Source organism: Colius striatus, chromosome 21 (genome assembly GCF_028858725.1).
Source record: "Colius striatus isolate bColStr4 chromosome 21, bColStr4.1.hap1, whole genome shotgun sequence".
In the NCBI taxonomy this organism is placed as follows: Eukaryota; Metazoa; Chordata; class Aves; order Coliiformes; family Coliidae; genus Colius; species Colius striatus.
The window spans coordinates 6,945,710-6,962,960 of NC_084779.1; the positions used below are offsets into that span (position 1 = coordinate 6,945,710).

The 17,251-nt window shown below is 46.4% G+C and overlaps 1 protein-coding gene across 5 annotated transcripts in view; it reads left to right on the forward strand.

Annotated features, from left to right (window-relative positions):
- The window catches only part of RERE (arginine-glutamic acid dipeptide repeats), a 202,080-nt gene extending 191,210 nt beyond the window's left edge, over positions 1–10,870 (forward strand). For 4 of the 5 annotated variants that reach the window (XM_062012752.1, XM_062012754.1, XM_062012753.1 and 1 more), the window contains 6 exons: positions 101–1,467; positions 1,874–2,096; positions 3,314–4,037; positions 6,229–6,375; positions 6,594–6,774; positions 7,815–10,870. In XM_062012752.1, coding sequence (XP_061868736.1) covers positions 101–1,467; positions 1,874–2,096; positions 3,314–4,037; positions 6,229–6,375; positions 6,594–6,774; positions 7,815–7,848 — 2,676 coding nt within the window. In that variant the 3' untranslated portion in view covers positions 7,849–10,870. The remainder of the gene's footprint in view (positions 1–100; positions 1,468–1,873; positions 2,097–3,313; positions 4,038–6,228; positions 6,376–6,593; positions 6,775–7,814) is intronic. The other variant, XM_062012756.1, reaches the window with a different exon arrangement.
- The last annotated feature ends 6,381 nt before the right edge of the window (positions 10,871–17,251 follow it).

Sequence of the window (17,251 nt, forward strand, 5' to 3'; positions counted from 1 at the left end):
TTTACACAGCACGTGTGATAAGTTGTATCCTCCGAGGTGCTGGTTATGTTTTTTGTGCTTCTCTCATGCACCATGGTGGTTGTTCTGCCTCTCCCTGCAGGAGATCAGCAGGCCAAACTCTCCCTCAGAGGGCGAGGGCGAAGGCGAGAGCTCCGACAGCCGCAGCGTCAATGACGAAGGGAGCAGTGACCCCAAGGACATTGACCAGGATAACCGGAGCACGTCGCCCAGCATCCCTAGTCCTCAAGACAATGAGAGTGACTCGGATTCATCTGCTCAACAGCAAGTGCTGCAGGCGCAGCCCCAAGCGCTTCAGGCACAGAGCGGTTCCGGCCAGGCTCCTCCTCCTACACCACCTATATCAGCCCAGCTACCGGCGGCGCTGCCGGCAGCGTCCAGCACCGCTTCAGCTGCCCCCCAGGTCTCACCATCAGCATCTCAGCCCCAGGCCCCTGCACCCCCTCACTCACACATCCAGCAGGCCCCTGCCTTGCACCCGCCCAGGCTCCCCTCACCCCATCCCCCTCTGCAGCCTCTGAGCGTGTCGCAGAGCCAGCCCACCCCTGCCTCTTCACAGCCTCACTCGCAGCCTCCACTCCACAGTCAGGCCCAGCCTGCCCCTCACAGCCTGCAGGCCCAGCCTCTCCTGCCTCATCCTGTACCTTCCCAGCCATTTTCCCTCCCCACTCAGTCATCTCAGTCTCAGGTTCCGCTTCAGACACAAGCACCGTCTCATTCTCACTCTGCTCTCCAGGTTCAGGTAACGCAGCCTGTGCTGCCGACTGCGACCTCCCTGCAGCAGGCTCAGCCTCCCCGAGAGCAGCCCCTGCCACCTGCTCCCATGGCCATGCCTCATATCAAGCCTCCCCCCACTACTCCAATCCCTCAGCTCCCCAGTGCTCCGTCCCACAAACACCCTCCTCATCTCTCTGGCCCTTCTCCATTCTCAATGAACTCCAACTTGCCTCCGCCACCTGCTTTAAAACCTCTGAGCTCCCTCTCAACTCACCATCCTCCATCTGCACACCCTCCTCCTCTGCAGCTGATGCCTCAGAGCCAACCACTGCAGTCCTCACAAGCGCAGCCCCCGGTGCTGACGCAGAGCCAGAGCCTCCCCCCACCCGCCAGTCACCCCCCATCCAGTCTCCATCAGGTATCCTCCCAGCCTCCCTTCTCTCAGCATCCCTTTGTCCCAGGAGGCCCACCTTCCATCACCCCTCCTTCCTGTCCCTCCACTTCCACACCACCCACTGTGCCTGGCATCCCACTCCAGACTTCCATCTCCACCTCAGCGGCTTCTAGCGGGAACGTGCCGGTGGTGACAGCCTGCACACTCCCACCTATTCAAATCAAAGAAGAAGTGCCAGATGAAGCTGAGGAACCAGAAAGCCCTCCCCCTCCACCCCGGAGTCCATCACCAGAACCTACTGTGGTGGATACACCAAGTCATGCCAGTCAATCAGCCAGGTATGGGGGTGGCCAGCAGTGCTTCCTTCGTGTGCTGTGTTGTTCTGTGTAGCAGGGCACTCCCAAAACCTGAGAAATGAGCTCCTGTATGAGCTTGAGTGTATTTTACATCTGCATCTTGTCACCCTCTCTTTCTAGCTTGATTTTGCTCTGTTTTATTGGAAAGGTGCTGTTTCAGTCAGCATATTCAGAGAGGGCATTACAGCTTGTAATTGAGAGGGTGTTTGAACTCTCTATGTCTGTGGAGTAATATTACCATTGATTTTCTCCTGGCTTTCAGGGAAGCTGATAGTGCTGCTGTGTAAGTGTAGAGTGACACATGATGGTTTTTTGGACATAAAGCTGTTAAATCCCAGTCTCTTGTATCTTTCCCAGGGCTAAGCTCTTTCTGTTTTATCTCTTTCAGGTTCTATAAGCACTTGGACCGTGGCTACAATTCATGCTCAAGAGCAGACTTGTACTTTATGCCTCTGGCAGGATCAAAACTGGCCAAGAAGAGAGAAGAAGCCATTGAAAAGGCCAAAAGGGAAGCAGAGCAGAAAGCCAGAGAAGAGAGGGAAAGAGAAAAAGAAAAGGAGAAGGAAAGAGAGAGGGAACGTGAGCGTGAGAGAGAAGCAGAAAGAGCTGCGGTAGGTTTATTCGCAGCTAAGAGCTGTTTCAGGATCTGACCTGAATGGTGACTGTGGAATGCAAATCCCCAGAAGCCCTTTAATGTGTGGGCAGTCAGGTGTTTGTGAACATGGGAGCCCTGTGTATCAAGAGAAAGCCAAGCAGCTGTGAGCATCTCCTGGCCTGCCTGTGACAAGGAGAGTTTCTACTCCTGGTGTCTTTCTGTTGTGCAGGAAGCCAATGCAGCTGGGCATAGCTAGGCCAAGTATTTACACTTAGTAGCAGTAGAGAAGCACTCTTGTGCAGAGACAGTGAACACCTTGGTGTGCCTTGGAGTACTGTGCAGGTACAGGAGTGCTATCTGCTGGAGAGAGGGGATCTGAAGACTGCTAGAATTTAAGTGAAGTTAAAGACATGCTATTTTGTGTTTTGGTGGTGTTGATTGTTTGTATGGGAAAGACCCAGTCCTTCAGTCTTGGTATAAAGAGCCAACACAAGCCATGTTTTCTGTGGCCTGACAGGAAGGAATGGTTTATTTTGGACCCACAGAGTTGGTAGGTTGGTAATAGATTATTGATGCTGAAAAAGAAGGTGCTAAAGTCTTCCTGTTCCACAGAGCATTTCAGAGATGAGAATCAGAGCTGTGTGTTTCTGTAGGAGTGTAAAAGTCACGACTACAGCATCTGTCCATGAAGGCATGTGTCACATGAGCAGTGTGTTTTGGGGATAGGGATCCTTGGGCAGTTATGTGGGTGAACTGTGAGTATTGCCCTCAGAAGTGCTGTGCTGCTCTTGTACAGGAGAGGAGACCAGGATGCCAAGTCCTGATGTGAAGGGAATGGGATTTCTTGTGTTGCACATGGTAGAGATGAGTTCTCTTTAGTAAGTTGTAGGGTATAAGTGAGCATGGAGGGGAGAGGAAGAACCAGCTGCAAACAAGAGTGATGGTCTGTGGTGGCTTGTACCAGCCAGCTGTTGCCCATAGCTGTGACATGTACCAACTAGCTGCTGCTCTGCTAGCTGTGAAGCAGTTAGTCTAGCTTTGAGGCTGCCAATATAAAGTAGTTGTCTTCTGACCTACAGCATAGAATCCACTTCTTCTCCAAACTGTTTTGGAGCACACAGCTGCAAAGCTTGGTGGGATGAACGTGAGCTTGGAGAATGAGGGCAGTGTGTGCTTGCTTTGTTTTTAAGCCAAATGTGTTGTATTCAACTTCTCTCCCCCCATTGTGTGCAGCAGAAGGTGTCCAGCTCCTCCCACGAAGGCCGACTGGGAGAGTCTCAGCTCAGCGGGCCGGCTCACATGAGACCTTCATTTGAACCTCCACCAACCACCATTGCTGCCGTGCCGCCGTACATCGGCCCGGACACGCCGGCCTTACGGACGCTGAGCGAGTACGCCCGTCCTCACGTCATGTCGCCAACAAACCGCAACCATCCCTTCTTCGTCCCCCTGAACCCCACCGACCCGCTCCTGGCCTACCACATGCCTGGCCTCTACAACGTGGATCCCACCATTCGGGAACGAGAGCTGCGAGAGAGGGAGATCCGGGAGCGAGAGATCCGGGAGAGAGAGCTGAGAGAGAGGATGAAACCTGGCTTTGAGGTGAAGCCCCCAGAGCTAGACGCACTGCACCCAGCTACTAACCCCATGGAGCATTTTGCCAGGCACGGTGCACTGACTATTCCCCCAACGGCAGGACCTCACCCATTTGCTTCTTTCCATCCGGGTTTGAATCCCCTCGAAAGAGAGAGACTCGCACTGGCAGGCCCACAGTTAAGGCCTGAAATGAGCTACCCTGACAGACTGGCAGCGGAGAGGATCCACGCCGAGCGGATGGCGTCGCTGACCAACGACCCGCTGGCACGGCTCCAGATGTTCAACGTCACGCCTCACCATCACCAACACTCACACATACACTCGCATTTACACCTCCATCAGCAGGATCCCTTACACCAAGGTGAGCCCGGGGAGATGGGCTGGGCACTTTCCTAGGAAACCTCTTCTCCTGAAGTCAACCCAAAACAGGCAGAGTGGAACTCTAGCAGCAAACATCCCTGTTGTCATGTGTAAGGTTGTGGTGACTGAAATGCTAACAATGAGGTGGGGTTATTTTGGAGAGTGGATCTGTAACTGTGATCAAGGAAATGCTGGTAACTATAGTGATCTTCACTGAGGCAGCACATTGTCACTGTCAAAGGTTTGTTGTTTGGATTTGCTTGTTTTGTTCTTCTCAAGTACCAGAGCTCCAGGGTAACACCTTACCCATGGTGTGTGGTGCACGGGGTGGAGACTCCACTGGGTGAAGGAAATTCACTGAGGGAAGTGCCATGGAGATGGTTAATTGCTAGTGGCTGTCTTGACATGAGTTATGGCTGGAAATGAAGCTGGTGTTTCCACAGAAGAGCTGGGGAAAAAAAATTAGGAGAGACGCTTCATCTGTTTAGTGATTTGAATTGCCAACCATCTGGCTGTAGTTGAGCTGAGATTCTCTTGTCAGAGTTCTTTCTCTTAAGAACCATCTAACTTAATGGGTTGGCCTCTTTTTAGTTCCAGTGTAGTCTTCTGTGTGGGAATGGCTTTTTTACTGGAGTATTTAATAGACTCAAAAATAGAAATGAGCAAGGCATCAATTCAAAGTGAGCCTATGTGGTTACTGCAGTCTGGAGCCTGGAGGATGAGGTGCTGAGCAGAATTTTCCTGATTATCTGGTGGCAGACTGGAGAGAACATGGCAAGCAAGGCCTCAGGTGCAGTAGCTGCTAAGTAAGGCAGAAAAAAAGAGGTTTGAAGTATTTAAAGTACAGCTTCTGGTGCAGCTGGCTCCAAATGAAGTGATTGTGCAAGCAAATATAGCATACTTTGCTGGGAGCAACGTGCATTTGGAAGGCACTTGGAGTGCTGTTGCAGAAGCCAAATGGTATAGCAGGGAAATAGCAGGGTATTGTGAGATAAAGGGGCAGGGGGTTACAGGTAGAGATGATAGTGTTGAATAGCAGCATTTTTAAAGCTGTCAGCTGTGGACTTTGAGACTGCCCAAATTACCAAGTGGTTCAGTTTGAGGCAGGTTTGCATACCTCATTGCTAGCAGAGATTTGTCACGGGTCGTGTCTATAGGAGTCTTTTGTCAGAGAAGCCAGTTAACTCTGCAGGGAAGTCTAGAGACTCCCCATTTATTTGTTCTGGACACAAATAAGGCCGATACATGATCACCTTCAGTCCAGCTGGAGCAGAGAAACCCAAGATCATTGTGGAGTCTCTCTTATCTGTATTGAAAAAGCAATTTGGCATTCCTCTTGGATGCCAGGTTAAGATATAGTTAGGGACTCTTGAATGTCTCCAAGTAGCTTTTGCCTCAGAGTAGCTTCGTAGCTGGGATAGGCCCTAAAGTGCATATTGTGTGTATCTCCTTAGAGTAGGGATGAACAGAGGGTAAAATGAGTGCGTGTTTCTGAGCTGGACCAGATAACAGCTGAGGGAGAATTGTGTTAGCTGTGTTATCTTCCTTTCATTTGTGGTTCCTCTGCTGTCTGCCAGCAGCTTAACATGCAGAGATTTCAGGTGATCCAGATTTTCAGTGTCCTTCTGCATCATGTTGGTCGAGTGATATCAGAGAGATGTGGAGAGTGGCATCTGTAGACTAGAAGAATGGTGACTGTGTCTTTTGCAAACAAAGGTTTTTGCCAGCTTTTGGCCTAACAAGTAGTATGGGTGAAGTCAGAGGATGCTGAAGTGCTGCTCTGTTAAATGTCATGTCACTAATGATCCTTCCATTTTATGTGTGTGAAGAGGAAACAGGAGAGAGTTTGAGGGGAGATGTTTCTAAATCTTGACTCTTTGTATTTGCTTATTGCTTAGTTGTTTTCTCTTCCTGGGAGAAGTGGAAAGTCCTGGATTGTTGCTTTAACAATTAATACTGTTTGGCAAGCAGATGTAAGTTGAAAATAGATGGTTTGAAAATAGTTTCAAATTGGATGGAACTAATTACATGTGATGATCTTGGTGATCTTAAAGGTCTCTTCCAACCAAAATGATTCTATGATTTTATGGTCATTAGGCCATATGCTGATCATGTCTAACATGCCTTTTGACCTTCCAACAGTGAGCAGTGTTTCCCAAAGCAGTTGATTGCTTTCTTTCCTTCTTTTCAAGGTTCAGCAGGACCTGTTCACCCACTGGTGGATCCTTTAGCAGCTGGACCCCATTTGGCACGCTTTCCCTACCCACCTGGGACCATCCCAAACCCATTGCTAGGGCAGCCACCTCATGAGCATGAAATGCTCCGACATCCAGTCTTTGGTGAGAGCAATTTGTGGCCCTTTACGAAGGTTGGCCTCTTGATCTGATCTTTTCTCCTGGGTCTTAGCATTTCTTGGGAGGGGATCTGAGCAGTAACTTAGGTTACAGCCAAAAGTTGGTTGGTTCTAAAAAAGAAAACCAAACCAAAACCCTCATGGGGTGACTCTGTGCACACCCCATAGCAAACAACTGTGTAAATGTGGTCACCTCTCTCTTAGGTACTCCTTATCCACGGGATCTGCCTGGTGCCATTCCACCTCCTATGTCAGCCGCCCACCAACTGCAGGCCATGCACGCCCAGTCAGCAGAGCTGCAGAGACTGGCAATGGAGCAGCAGTGGTTGCATGGGCATCCTCACATGCATGGTGGTCATCTACCAAGTCAGGAAGATTATTACAGGTGAGAGGTGCTGCAGCTTCCTTCATCTTTCATCACATTCCAACTTTAGTCTTCTGAAGTCTTGCCTTTCTTACTGTGTGCTGAGTTACTGTCCTGATGCAGTTAGGGAAGTTGGTGAACTTGTACTATGACCTAGTTCAGGCATAGGTGATAGGACAGGTGGGAAGCTAGATCCACATTATTGGCACAGGATGTAGACTGGTTGTCCTACATTGCAGAGTTACCTCTGATTGAGGTTTTTAGTGTGGCACTTACTACGATTGCTGCTTCCACTTGTCTCTTCCTTCAGAACAATTGGGGAGGGTGGGTAAAGCTCTGTCAATGAGAAGAGGGGAGGAATTCAGTGTACCTGAGGAAATGACTAAGGGCAGCAGGAAGTTGAAAAGTGTGAATAATATGGATCCTGCATTACCAGCATGTGTAGCCAAATCACGTGAGCTCTTTCTCCCCAGAATGCTTTATGGTGTTGAAGGGAGAGTGGTTCTCTTCTTGGCCTACCTTATGTGATACCACCTTTGTTCCTGTTGGGTAATGAACACTGACATGGTGTCACATCAGAAGAAAAAAGCCACCAGCACCTAGAAAAGGTCATTCAGCATCTTTCTGGGGAGCAAGGCTACATAGGAAGCAGCATATTAAACACCTGCCTTGCACAGCTTTCCTCTGATGTTTCAATCCTTGCTTCTGCTATCCAAAATTGTCTGCTGGCCCTGTGCCATGAGGGCAGCCAGTCTGCCTGAAGCTGACTGTCATATCTGCAACTGCAGAGGAAGCTAAAGCTTGATGAGCTGGCACTAGTGATGTCTCTCACATGTAAGGAGCGCTTCAGTAGCAAAAGGTCATCGCTTCTTCCTGCAGCAGACAGTGTTATCGCTGCTGTTACCACGGCTCTCATTCTTGTGCTGAAAGCTCACAAGTCCCGTTGCAACCTCTGTTCCCTTCAGGGCACTGGGGTGAGGTTAGCAGGAAGGCAAGCTGCCTCTGAAGTGTCGTGACACCTCCTTCGTTTTGTTCCAATCGAGTTTCCTTTTCTCTTTCAGCCGACTGAAGAAAGAAGGCGACAAACAGTTGTAATAAATTATTTATTTCTAATGCTGGCTATGGAAACCCCAGTCCTTGGGAAGGAGTGGAACATTTTTACATACAGTAAAAGCTACAAAAGGAAAAAAGAATATCTTATGAAGATTTCTTTATATATTTAAAGCAGAAACAACCACCCGACAAGTAGAGACTTATCAACATAGCGCTCATTTGTAGAGAAGATTTCTCAAGACTGGTGTGGGTCTCCCTGCATGACAACGTATTCAGAAGCCTATTGAAAATACAGGACTGTGTGGAATATTCAGAGAACTTCCTGCAATCTTGGGGTTTTGTTTTTTTTCTTACTAGTTTGTTTTGAGTAGGTGCTAGAATCAGGTTCACACCACGAGTCACTGTGCGTGAAGGGACACTCGACGCATCTATAGCTATTTTAAAGAAAAACAAACAAAGGATTGCAAGTAGGTGACATAACAAGCTCTGAATCCAAGTGCTATAATAATAAAAATCTACTTTTATTTTAATACATTGTAGGAAATCTTCATAATTTTAAAGAGAGCTCAGTTCTGCAGCATGGCTTTTTAAGTCTGTAAATAACTTTTTTTGGGTAGAGAGGAGAAACAAAACAAAACAAAACTCCAGAAACGTTTATCTTGGTTTTCAGTAACATCACAAATGGTGAATTCCTACCTGGTATTGACAGAATACAGAGTTGATTTTTTAATAAAAAAAAATATATATATAGTTATCCCTTTAATTAAAGGGAATGATGGGTATCAATAATTTCAAATGGGTAAAAGCTTGACATTTGGTTTGATATCAAGAATAAGCATTAAAGGGATTTGCAGGGATACTGTTGCAAACGACTGTTTCTGTTCTTGTTTTTATTTTCAGTTGGTTTGGTTGTTTGGGTTTGTTTTTGTTTGTGTTACATCTCTCTCTTCTGCAGCTGATTCCTGTTGAGTTGGGTTTCTCAGCAGTGCAGATGTCCCTTGGAACTAGCTTACCCTTTTGATGCCTACTTAAAGGGTTAATTTCCATTGTGGCCAGAATACACTTCTTTCCTGTTACCTTTTGAAAGTTAAGCTAACTCTCTTGGTTTTAGACCTCAGGCAAAAGTTCAAAGAAATAATCTGTTCTAAAAGCTCTTGTAAAGAAACGTTCCGTGGTTCAAACCAGAAGGGCCCAGATTTTGTACACTTGTTTTTTGGAGGATGTGCTCTTCCTGGCCTCTTCTGTTTTGGCATGTTCTTAAGATAAGTGGAGGAAGCAACTCCAGTGTTGTTAAAGTTGTTTTGCAAAGACCAGTTTATGTTTCTCTTTGACTGTTTTAGCTTTGGCTTGGTAAGCAAACACTTCTTCACTGCCACCAGTGTTTTGTATCTCAGGAACTTAATGCTCTGGGATTAACCAGATAGATGGAGAGTAACATTTACTGACTCCCAACACAACGGGTCCATGCAGAATAACTCCTGTTGGCTTGTACCCACGTGGATGGTCAAAGGAGAGGAATACACAGGAGGCCAGTGAGCATTGTTTTGGAGACAGCTCTGCTTACTGTCTAGGCAGAAACTTTTCTTTCCCCACTGTTTTGCCATGGGTTTTCTTTGCCAGAGCAGAGGGTGATGCAACCAATGGACATCTGAATCTGCTGGCTGACGTTTTTCCTGCTGGTACATAACTTCCCCCTCCATTCTCTCTCTTAACCTCATGAGTGCTCTCTCTCTGCTGTTGTAGACTGTTCAGTGTGATGGTCGTGTCATAGGACTGTACTCTGAGCCATGTTTGATAAACTTGTAGTTAATCGTACGTTCTGATGGAAGGCACGGTGCTTTATCCACCTCAGCAGTCTCAAACCAGTGTCAGTGCCCAAAGGTTACTGTCACACACCGATTTACCAGTTAGTTACAGTCTACCAATTGAAAATATGCAGTGGGGTATTCACTTAAGGAAAGGAGAAGGGAGGACTGTTTCAGCTGATGGTGATCTTCCTTTTTATCTGCCCTCCACTCCATATTTCTCAGTGCTAAAGAACTGCAAATAGCACTTAATTGGTTCCACCTGCTATATTTGAACTCTGTGTGAAGGCATTAGGAAGAACAGCTAGAGTTTCTGAGATTTGCAAACCATGAGGTCAATGCAAACTCAAGGATACTGAAGTCATCTTCAGTCAACGCCTTCAGCTGTCTGCAGTGATCAGGTGAAACGGTTTTCTTCTGAGTTCTGTTGTTTACTTCAGGGAGCAGTGGAGTAGCTGGTGAGATGGGTCTGCTCAGCAGAGAGAGTGCCTCAGTTCAAAAGGTTTAATTAGGCACTTTTCAGTTAAACCTCCCTCCCCTCCTTGTTTTTACCACGTGGAATTTGGGAGCTTGGGGGAGTTCAGCCATTTCTTCCGACACTTCTCTTGTTATTTTTAGCTACAGATCTCCTTAAGGAGAAAAAAAAGTGAATTCCCTCCTGTGGTCCTCTGTTTTTTCAGCTGAAGTTTGCAGTCTGTTCAAAAGCTACTAACTGATCTCTCTTTTTACTTTTTATTTCCCCCAGAAAAGCCTTCTGGTAATTTGTGGGAGTTTGTTTTTTCTTGTTCAGATCACTCAGCAAATAAGCACTGAAATTCTTCCATTTTAGACCCATGATTAACTACAACTTTACATGCAGTGGTATTTGAAGCCATCTTGGTGTTCAACACCCTGTTAAAACAACCCAGACCTTTTGATTATTTCTTTAAGGAATCTCTCTCTTATTTTTCCTCTGTTTTTAAAATTGATTTTGATGGTTTTCCTTAATTTTGCTTTAGTGCTTTTGAAATGTCTCTCTTGTTCTATGTCGTCATGGTTGAGCTTGTTTCACTGCACCGTTAAAAGCAGAGTGTACATTCTGACTGCTACATTTATATATATCTTGAAGCTTAATGTATATATGAGTAGTTTGCCATGGGATAACACAGTGTAAACAGAGTAGAAACCCAGAAATCGTGACTTCTGTGTTCTCTCCATTTGAGTATTTTGTAATTTTTTTGAAATATTTGTGGACATAAATAAAACCAAGCTACACTACAGCAGCCGGGTTTTGCCTGCAAGCGACACGTGTCTCTTGATTGTCCTCCGTGGGGAAAGGAGTTATTTTCATCTGGGATGATACGGGATGCTGGCACGGCCATCTTGTCTTCTTCAAAGCTATCTCGTCTTCTTTGGCTTGATTGTTTTCCTTCTTTGAGGCCATGTCATTTGTAATACACAGTACACAAAACACCAACATCTTGTCTAGTTGTAGAGAATATTCTGTTTCCCACAGGCACATTAATGCTCTAGGGCCAAACTGCATCATTTGGGGGACTTATTATTCCCATAAGTTAATCTGTCAGAATGTTCAGAATGAAATGTATCAGGATGTTTTTGTTTGATCTATGTTTTATTGAGAAATAGTGTGAGGTATTTTGACTCCAGATTAAGCTAATTAGTGCTCTGAGTATAGGAAAGCGTGCCCTGTTGAGTGTGCTTGAAGCAGAGGGAGAAGTATTCATGACAAATTGCATGGGAGTTTGGAGCTGCATATTTCAAGAGGCCGCTCTATTTATACCCCGTGGCATTTTATAAGGGGAAGGTCAGTTCTTGTCTACTGGAAATAGCTTCTGAAAGTGCTTTTTTCTGAGGCTGACTTGAACATGTGATATGATATTTATTTTGACATTTCTTTTGATTTCTTTTAATTCCTTTTACTTCACATACAACTTGAATGGGCTTAGGCTGTCCTCCCTTTCTTGCTAGAGGTTCTAAGTTTCCAGACTTTAAGTGATGAATCCTATGGGGACAAAGCCAAAGAGAATTTTTATTACTGCATAAATGGAACCGTGTAGATCCTGTTGCAATAGTGGTTGTGTGTTAACGAGGCCTTGCCACTGCAAGGGTAAAGGCCTTGTGAAATGCACCTTACCAGACTCTGTTCTGGTGTCGTGTCAGATGTAAAATGTAACCTGGGCAGTGTGGTTTCAGTCCTTCTTAGGCCATGGACAGCATTTTACAAGTTAGAATCCTTTACAGACAAGGAGGAGAGGTGAATCGGGTGTTTTTTTCTTCGAACTGGGGCGGGGGGGGCACAGCTTTTGGTATCGCTGCCAGCCTGTTAAATTATGTCCTTTGTAGAAGCTCCTGTGCGTTGGGTTTGGCCCCTGAAGATTGGAAAGCAGCTTTTTAGGAGGCGGTGGAGCTGAGGCGGGATGTGGAAAGGGGGCGGTGGAGCTGAGGGGGGCTGTGGGAGGCTGGCAGTGGAGCTGAGGGGGCTGTGGGAGGCGGGCGGTGGAGCTGAGGGGGCTGTGGGAGGCGGCCAGTGGTGCTGAGGGGGGCGGTGGAGCTGAGGGGGCTATGGGAGGCGGGCGGTGGAGCTGAGGGGGCTATGAGAGGCGGCCAGTGGTGCTGAGGGGGCTATGGGAGGCGGGCAGTGGAGCTGAGGGGGCCTACAGAGCGGAGGGGGCCCGGCCGCGGCGGCCGGCAAGGCGCCGTTCGCGGCTGAGGCGGAAGGGCGGGCGTGGCCGGCGCTGGGCGGGCCCGGAGCGGCGGGCGGGGCTCAGGGCGCGGCGGCTCTCGAAGCTTCCAGAAGGTGCTGGAAGCGTCCCGGAGGAGGTGGGCGTGTCCATCGGGCCGGGAGGTACGGCGGAGTGCAGGTAAGAGGCTTTCCTCCGCTGTGACCGGGGTAAAGGGTGATAGGGGAGTGACGGGAGGGCGTCCCGGGGCGCAGGCGTTTCTCTGAGGGTAGCCATGCCTGTTCACGGAGGGTACACTCTCCTCCGCCTCTTCTGGTTGTATTCCATGATGCCAGAGGGGATGCTGTCTAACTCTAACCCTCCTAGTAGTGTTTTTTGGCCCCTAAACTGGCCGAGTCTCATCGTGCTCCTCCCGGTAAGTATCCCTTGATGCCCAGGGCACACAGGGACCTTTCCTACTTACTCAGTTCTGTCCATGTTGCTGTGACAGGTGCCTTTCCAGTATGTCCCAGTCAGCTCCATTGACAGCCCTGGACGTTTTTCCTCCTGTACTCTTCCATGTGGCAGGTAAGCTTGCTGGTGTTTGGTCTTTTTCCAGGGTAGTTTCTCACTCTTAAGTGTATTGGAAAGTCTTGATGTCTGTGGTGTTGGAGGGAAGAGCGTTTTGGATCCCGTGCATGTGCCAGTCATGCTTTGCAGGTTACTGCTCTGCTTGTTTCCCTTTTTAAACTTCACTGCAAGGTAATAAGGCCTGATTATTTTTATGGTGTTGACTTTGCAAAACAAAACTGGAGCAAAAGGTAAAAACAGCCTAATGCAAACCACGAATTCCCAGAGGATGATTTAAGCTGGTTTTGGTTCTTTACGAATGCTTATCTCTCTAGAAGTGGTAACTTGTCTCCTGCAAATTCAATTGTTTCTGTACTACTTTAACTCTCACAAGTGAGTTTCAAATGACTTTTGAAAGAAATGAGCTTTCTCAGTCAGTAGTGGGAGTCTTGTATTGTTCTGGACAAGAGGGAAGAGACACCATACAAAATAGCACTTAATGAGCAGGGTGCACTTGGCAAGTAGAAGTCACATCCAGGACAGGATTCCAATCCCTGCACATCTCTCAGGTTTTCAAAGTCAGAGTATGTAAATTTCAGGGCACTGAATCAAGCCTAGTTTCAATGTAAGCATGAATAAAGGTACTAATTATTAATAATACTAAAGTAATGTGTCTTTTACCATAGCACACTAGAGTACAGCTGTGAAAACGAGACCCAGCAAAGATTCAAGCAATTGGTCTTGTTGCCTATTCTTTTACTCTGGAGGACTTTCAGTTTCTGAATCCGGTTGTGATTCCATTTCACTGTTTGTTATCTCTTAAAATATTTGTTCAGTGTCCTTACCTGTGGCAATGTCACCAGAATACGCTCTGTAAAGTTGTTGCTTAGCTTAGGAACACCTCTGTCTCTCGCTATAGCTGCAAGGTTGAGTTTCCTGCACCAGAGAACACGTGTAAGGGAGAGAAATTATGGAATAAATTGATGCACTGGCCTTGGCAAATAACTCTGAGTGATGTCAGTGGAGTGGTATTTCACTGTGCCTGGGGTCTTGGTTTTGCTGGAACAGACTATTAGTCAAAAGTGTAAGATGGAAATTTTTCTGGCATAGCAGCTTGTTTGAATGAACCCTAATTGCCAAGTGTAGGCAGTTACAAGGAGTCTGGTATTCTTGGCCTGCTAACATGGTCTAATGTATGCTTTCAAAATACTCATCTGCAGCATCGTGGGGTTTCCTCTCCCTAAGTGGAATTGTTTTATTTTCATCTAACTGTCACTGGTTTATCCTCCTTTTGGCTTCTCTCTAGTCAGTTTCTTAACAGCTTTAATGCTTTTTATGTAGTAGCAAGTAAAATGGATATCAATAGCAGTATTTTAAGCAGCACGAGGGATGCTCTGTAGCAAAGGAATAAAGGAACACACTACCCACCTTCCCTAAGAAGCTCCAGTGAGCTTCAGCACTTCACAGTAGTGAGGTTTTTTTGTCACTGAGGGAGTGTCTGTGACAATTTATTGGAAGCAGGAGGACTGACAGAGGGACTTATTTAACAGTCCAAGTGTCCATTTTGAAATACACGAGTTCTCTGGTTGCTCCTAGTTTTTTCTGTGTTTAGCTGCTGTTTACTGCAGTAGCCTCCTTATCTTTGTGTTTGGGTTAGCTCTGGAGGCCTTGCTTTGCTCAAGTAGGTACAAGTTCAGCAAAGGTTCAGAAAACCTAAGTGCAAATTTGCAGCTTGTAGCCTAAGGCTTCAGCAAATGTCTGCTCCTGAGTAAAGCAAAGCCAACAGCATACTAAATCACCTAGTGTTATGCTATGACTGTCTTAATGCCAAGTGATTGCCTTTAAGTGATTTAAAACTTACTTAAACCGAATGAGTAATATTTCTTAACAAATAGCTAATCGGATCCTTCTAATGCACCGTGCCCTTGTGCCAGTGCATTTTTCATTTGGCTTCTGGTGCTACTGTGATACTTCTCAAGAGGAGAAAAAGCATGATACTGGTTTTGCAGAAAGAGCAGATGTATGTTTGGAACTGCTGTCACAGTTTGAAAAGCATATGAGTATCTTGTGATACAGAACTGAAATGGTTTGTAAAATGCCAGGGTTGACATTGGGCTGCTGTGGAACGTCTCCCCACTTGTAATAAGAGTATTTAATGAAACATTGCATCCTGTGCTGACATACAGGGACCTTTCAGGTGAAGGCAGGCCATTAAGAGAATAACCAGAAAGTCCTTTCCAGCTGCCTCAGCATCTGGGGGAAGCTTTGTCTGCGTTGGGGTAGGTTGGAACTTGTGTTGAGTTGACCTTAGACTTTGAATCTGAGCAGACATCAGTCCCTAGAGTGTCGTTGAGTGGTAAGTACTTAATTCATTGAGGTGACAATACCTAAATCATCCCTTGACTATATCCTATCTTGGAATCTGTGGCACATCTTTACTTTGAAACTATTAATGAGGTTTGTTTGTTTCTTCTCCCTTTTGAAATGGGTTTTTTTTTGGCTCAACAAGTGAATGTACTGCACCTAGAGGGGTTGAAATCTGTCCTCTTTTATCCTTGAAACTGCTGTATTGAAGCGTGCTCTGTGCTCATTTCACTGTGGAATGTATTGATTAAGGAGGTGGAAATACTTGCTTTCCCCAGCTGACTATGACTGCAAGATATTTATTCATTTACAGTAGATCAGACACTAAACCGTAATTTTATTGGTTATATTTGAATCTGTTGCTTTTACTCTTGTAACTGTTGTACAGTGCTGAAACAGGGCGAATTTCTAGCACAGACAAGCCTTTAAATGACAGCAGCACAAAAATGCAGATCAGTTATTGTTCACTGGCATTCCTGTGGTGGTTGGGGACATGGATGCCAAGAGTAGTGAAAATCCTTGTCAGATGTGTGCTCAGTGGGGAGAAAACCCATTAAAACAGGTACCTTTGCAAAGCACTTCCACTCTGTCGGTACTGAAGCCATGTCATTCAGGTGTCTTGAAGACTTAAGAGTGTAATGAACTGAATACAGGCTGGAGGTAAAGCCTACATGGTGTAAATTTGTGGTGATAGTGCAGCATTTCACAGTGGTGTTGAGTGTAGTCCATTATCAGTGTGTAAGGGAGGAAACCTCTGTAACTGGTGGGTACACGTGAAGAAGGGATATTGCTTTGCTACAGGTGATGTGATTCCAGACTGTGGTAGGCTTGTAGTGGGACTGTAGAAATGTTTTTCCCTTTTCTTTCAGTGTTATTTAAAGTAAAGCTCTGTGACTTCACTAATTTCTTCTGGAGACAGTACCAGAGGAGAGAAACTGTTGGGAGGTGCCGTGATAGAAATGCCTTCATCTAAATGTAAATGTTGCTTCCCTGCCTCAGGCTGCCTTTGTGAGGCTTTTTCTGTGGGAAGCAGCTACAGATTAATGGTCCCAATCAATTTATTCGTGTCAATAAAAGGTCCTTTATATGCTTATTTGAAATGTTTTGTTCTGGGGTGATAGGACCACATTTGTTTTTTAAGCAGATGTGTCAGATGGAATGAGAAATAGGGAGCATAAAGGAGAGGAAATTGTGTAAAGCTTATTGCAGTTTTAGGGGTACAACTTGGGCTCTTGAGTGCAAAGGGTGATGTACAGTCAGGTCCTGTGTGACCTGATCTAGGTAGACCTGCTTGTGCAGGTGGGTTGGGCTTGATCTCTCAAGGTCCCTTCCAACCCCTACTGTTCTGTGATTCTATGATTTGGAAAGTGAAGATCCAGCCTTGTACTTCTTAGTTGATTACTTGTTATGTCTAAGCCTTTGGAATGGATGGAAATCTCTCTCTGAAGAAGATGACTGTCTTGTTGGTGAGTAGTAGTAACTTCCAGGCATCTCATCTCAAAGTGTCTAGGTATGTGGCTGCTTTTTTATCAACAGTCTAACATACTGCAGTGCCCTGTGTATTTTTGCATGTGCCAGACAGAGTTCTGAGTCATGCAGAGCAGACACTCTCTGACGCTGGGGGACTGGCCCGTTTCTGGCTGGGTCTCCAGGACTCTTGTCTGACTGATTTTTATTTACAAGATGGCAAATAAGAAGACATGAATAGTTGGCTGATATCCCTGGCATGCATTCCTGTTCCCAGCTGGGCTGCAGGGACTTGGCAAAGCCACCTGTACAATGCCTCCTGGCTGCTGGAGTGCTGGCCCTGGGCTAGGAAAACTCCCTGTTCCACCTTGGGGTGGACAGGGTGTGGAGTGGAAAGGACAGTGGTATGAGGAGCCAGCATCTGAAGGAAGATGAAGAGATGAGAGATTTGAACTAAGCAGTTGTCCTGACTTCAGTCCTCAATTTGATTTGATAGTTTCCTGCAGCAGCTGATCTCTCTCTGATTCACCCAGGTCTTTCCCTGTCCAGGTAGGTGTGAGACAGCTCCCTCCATTTTCC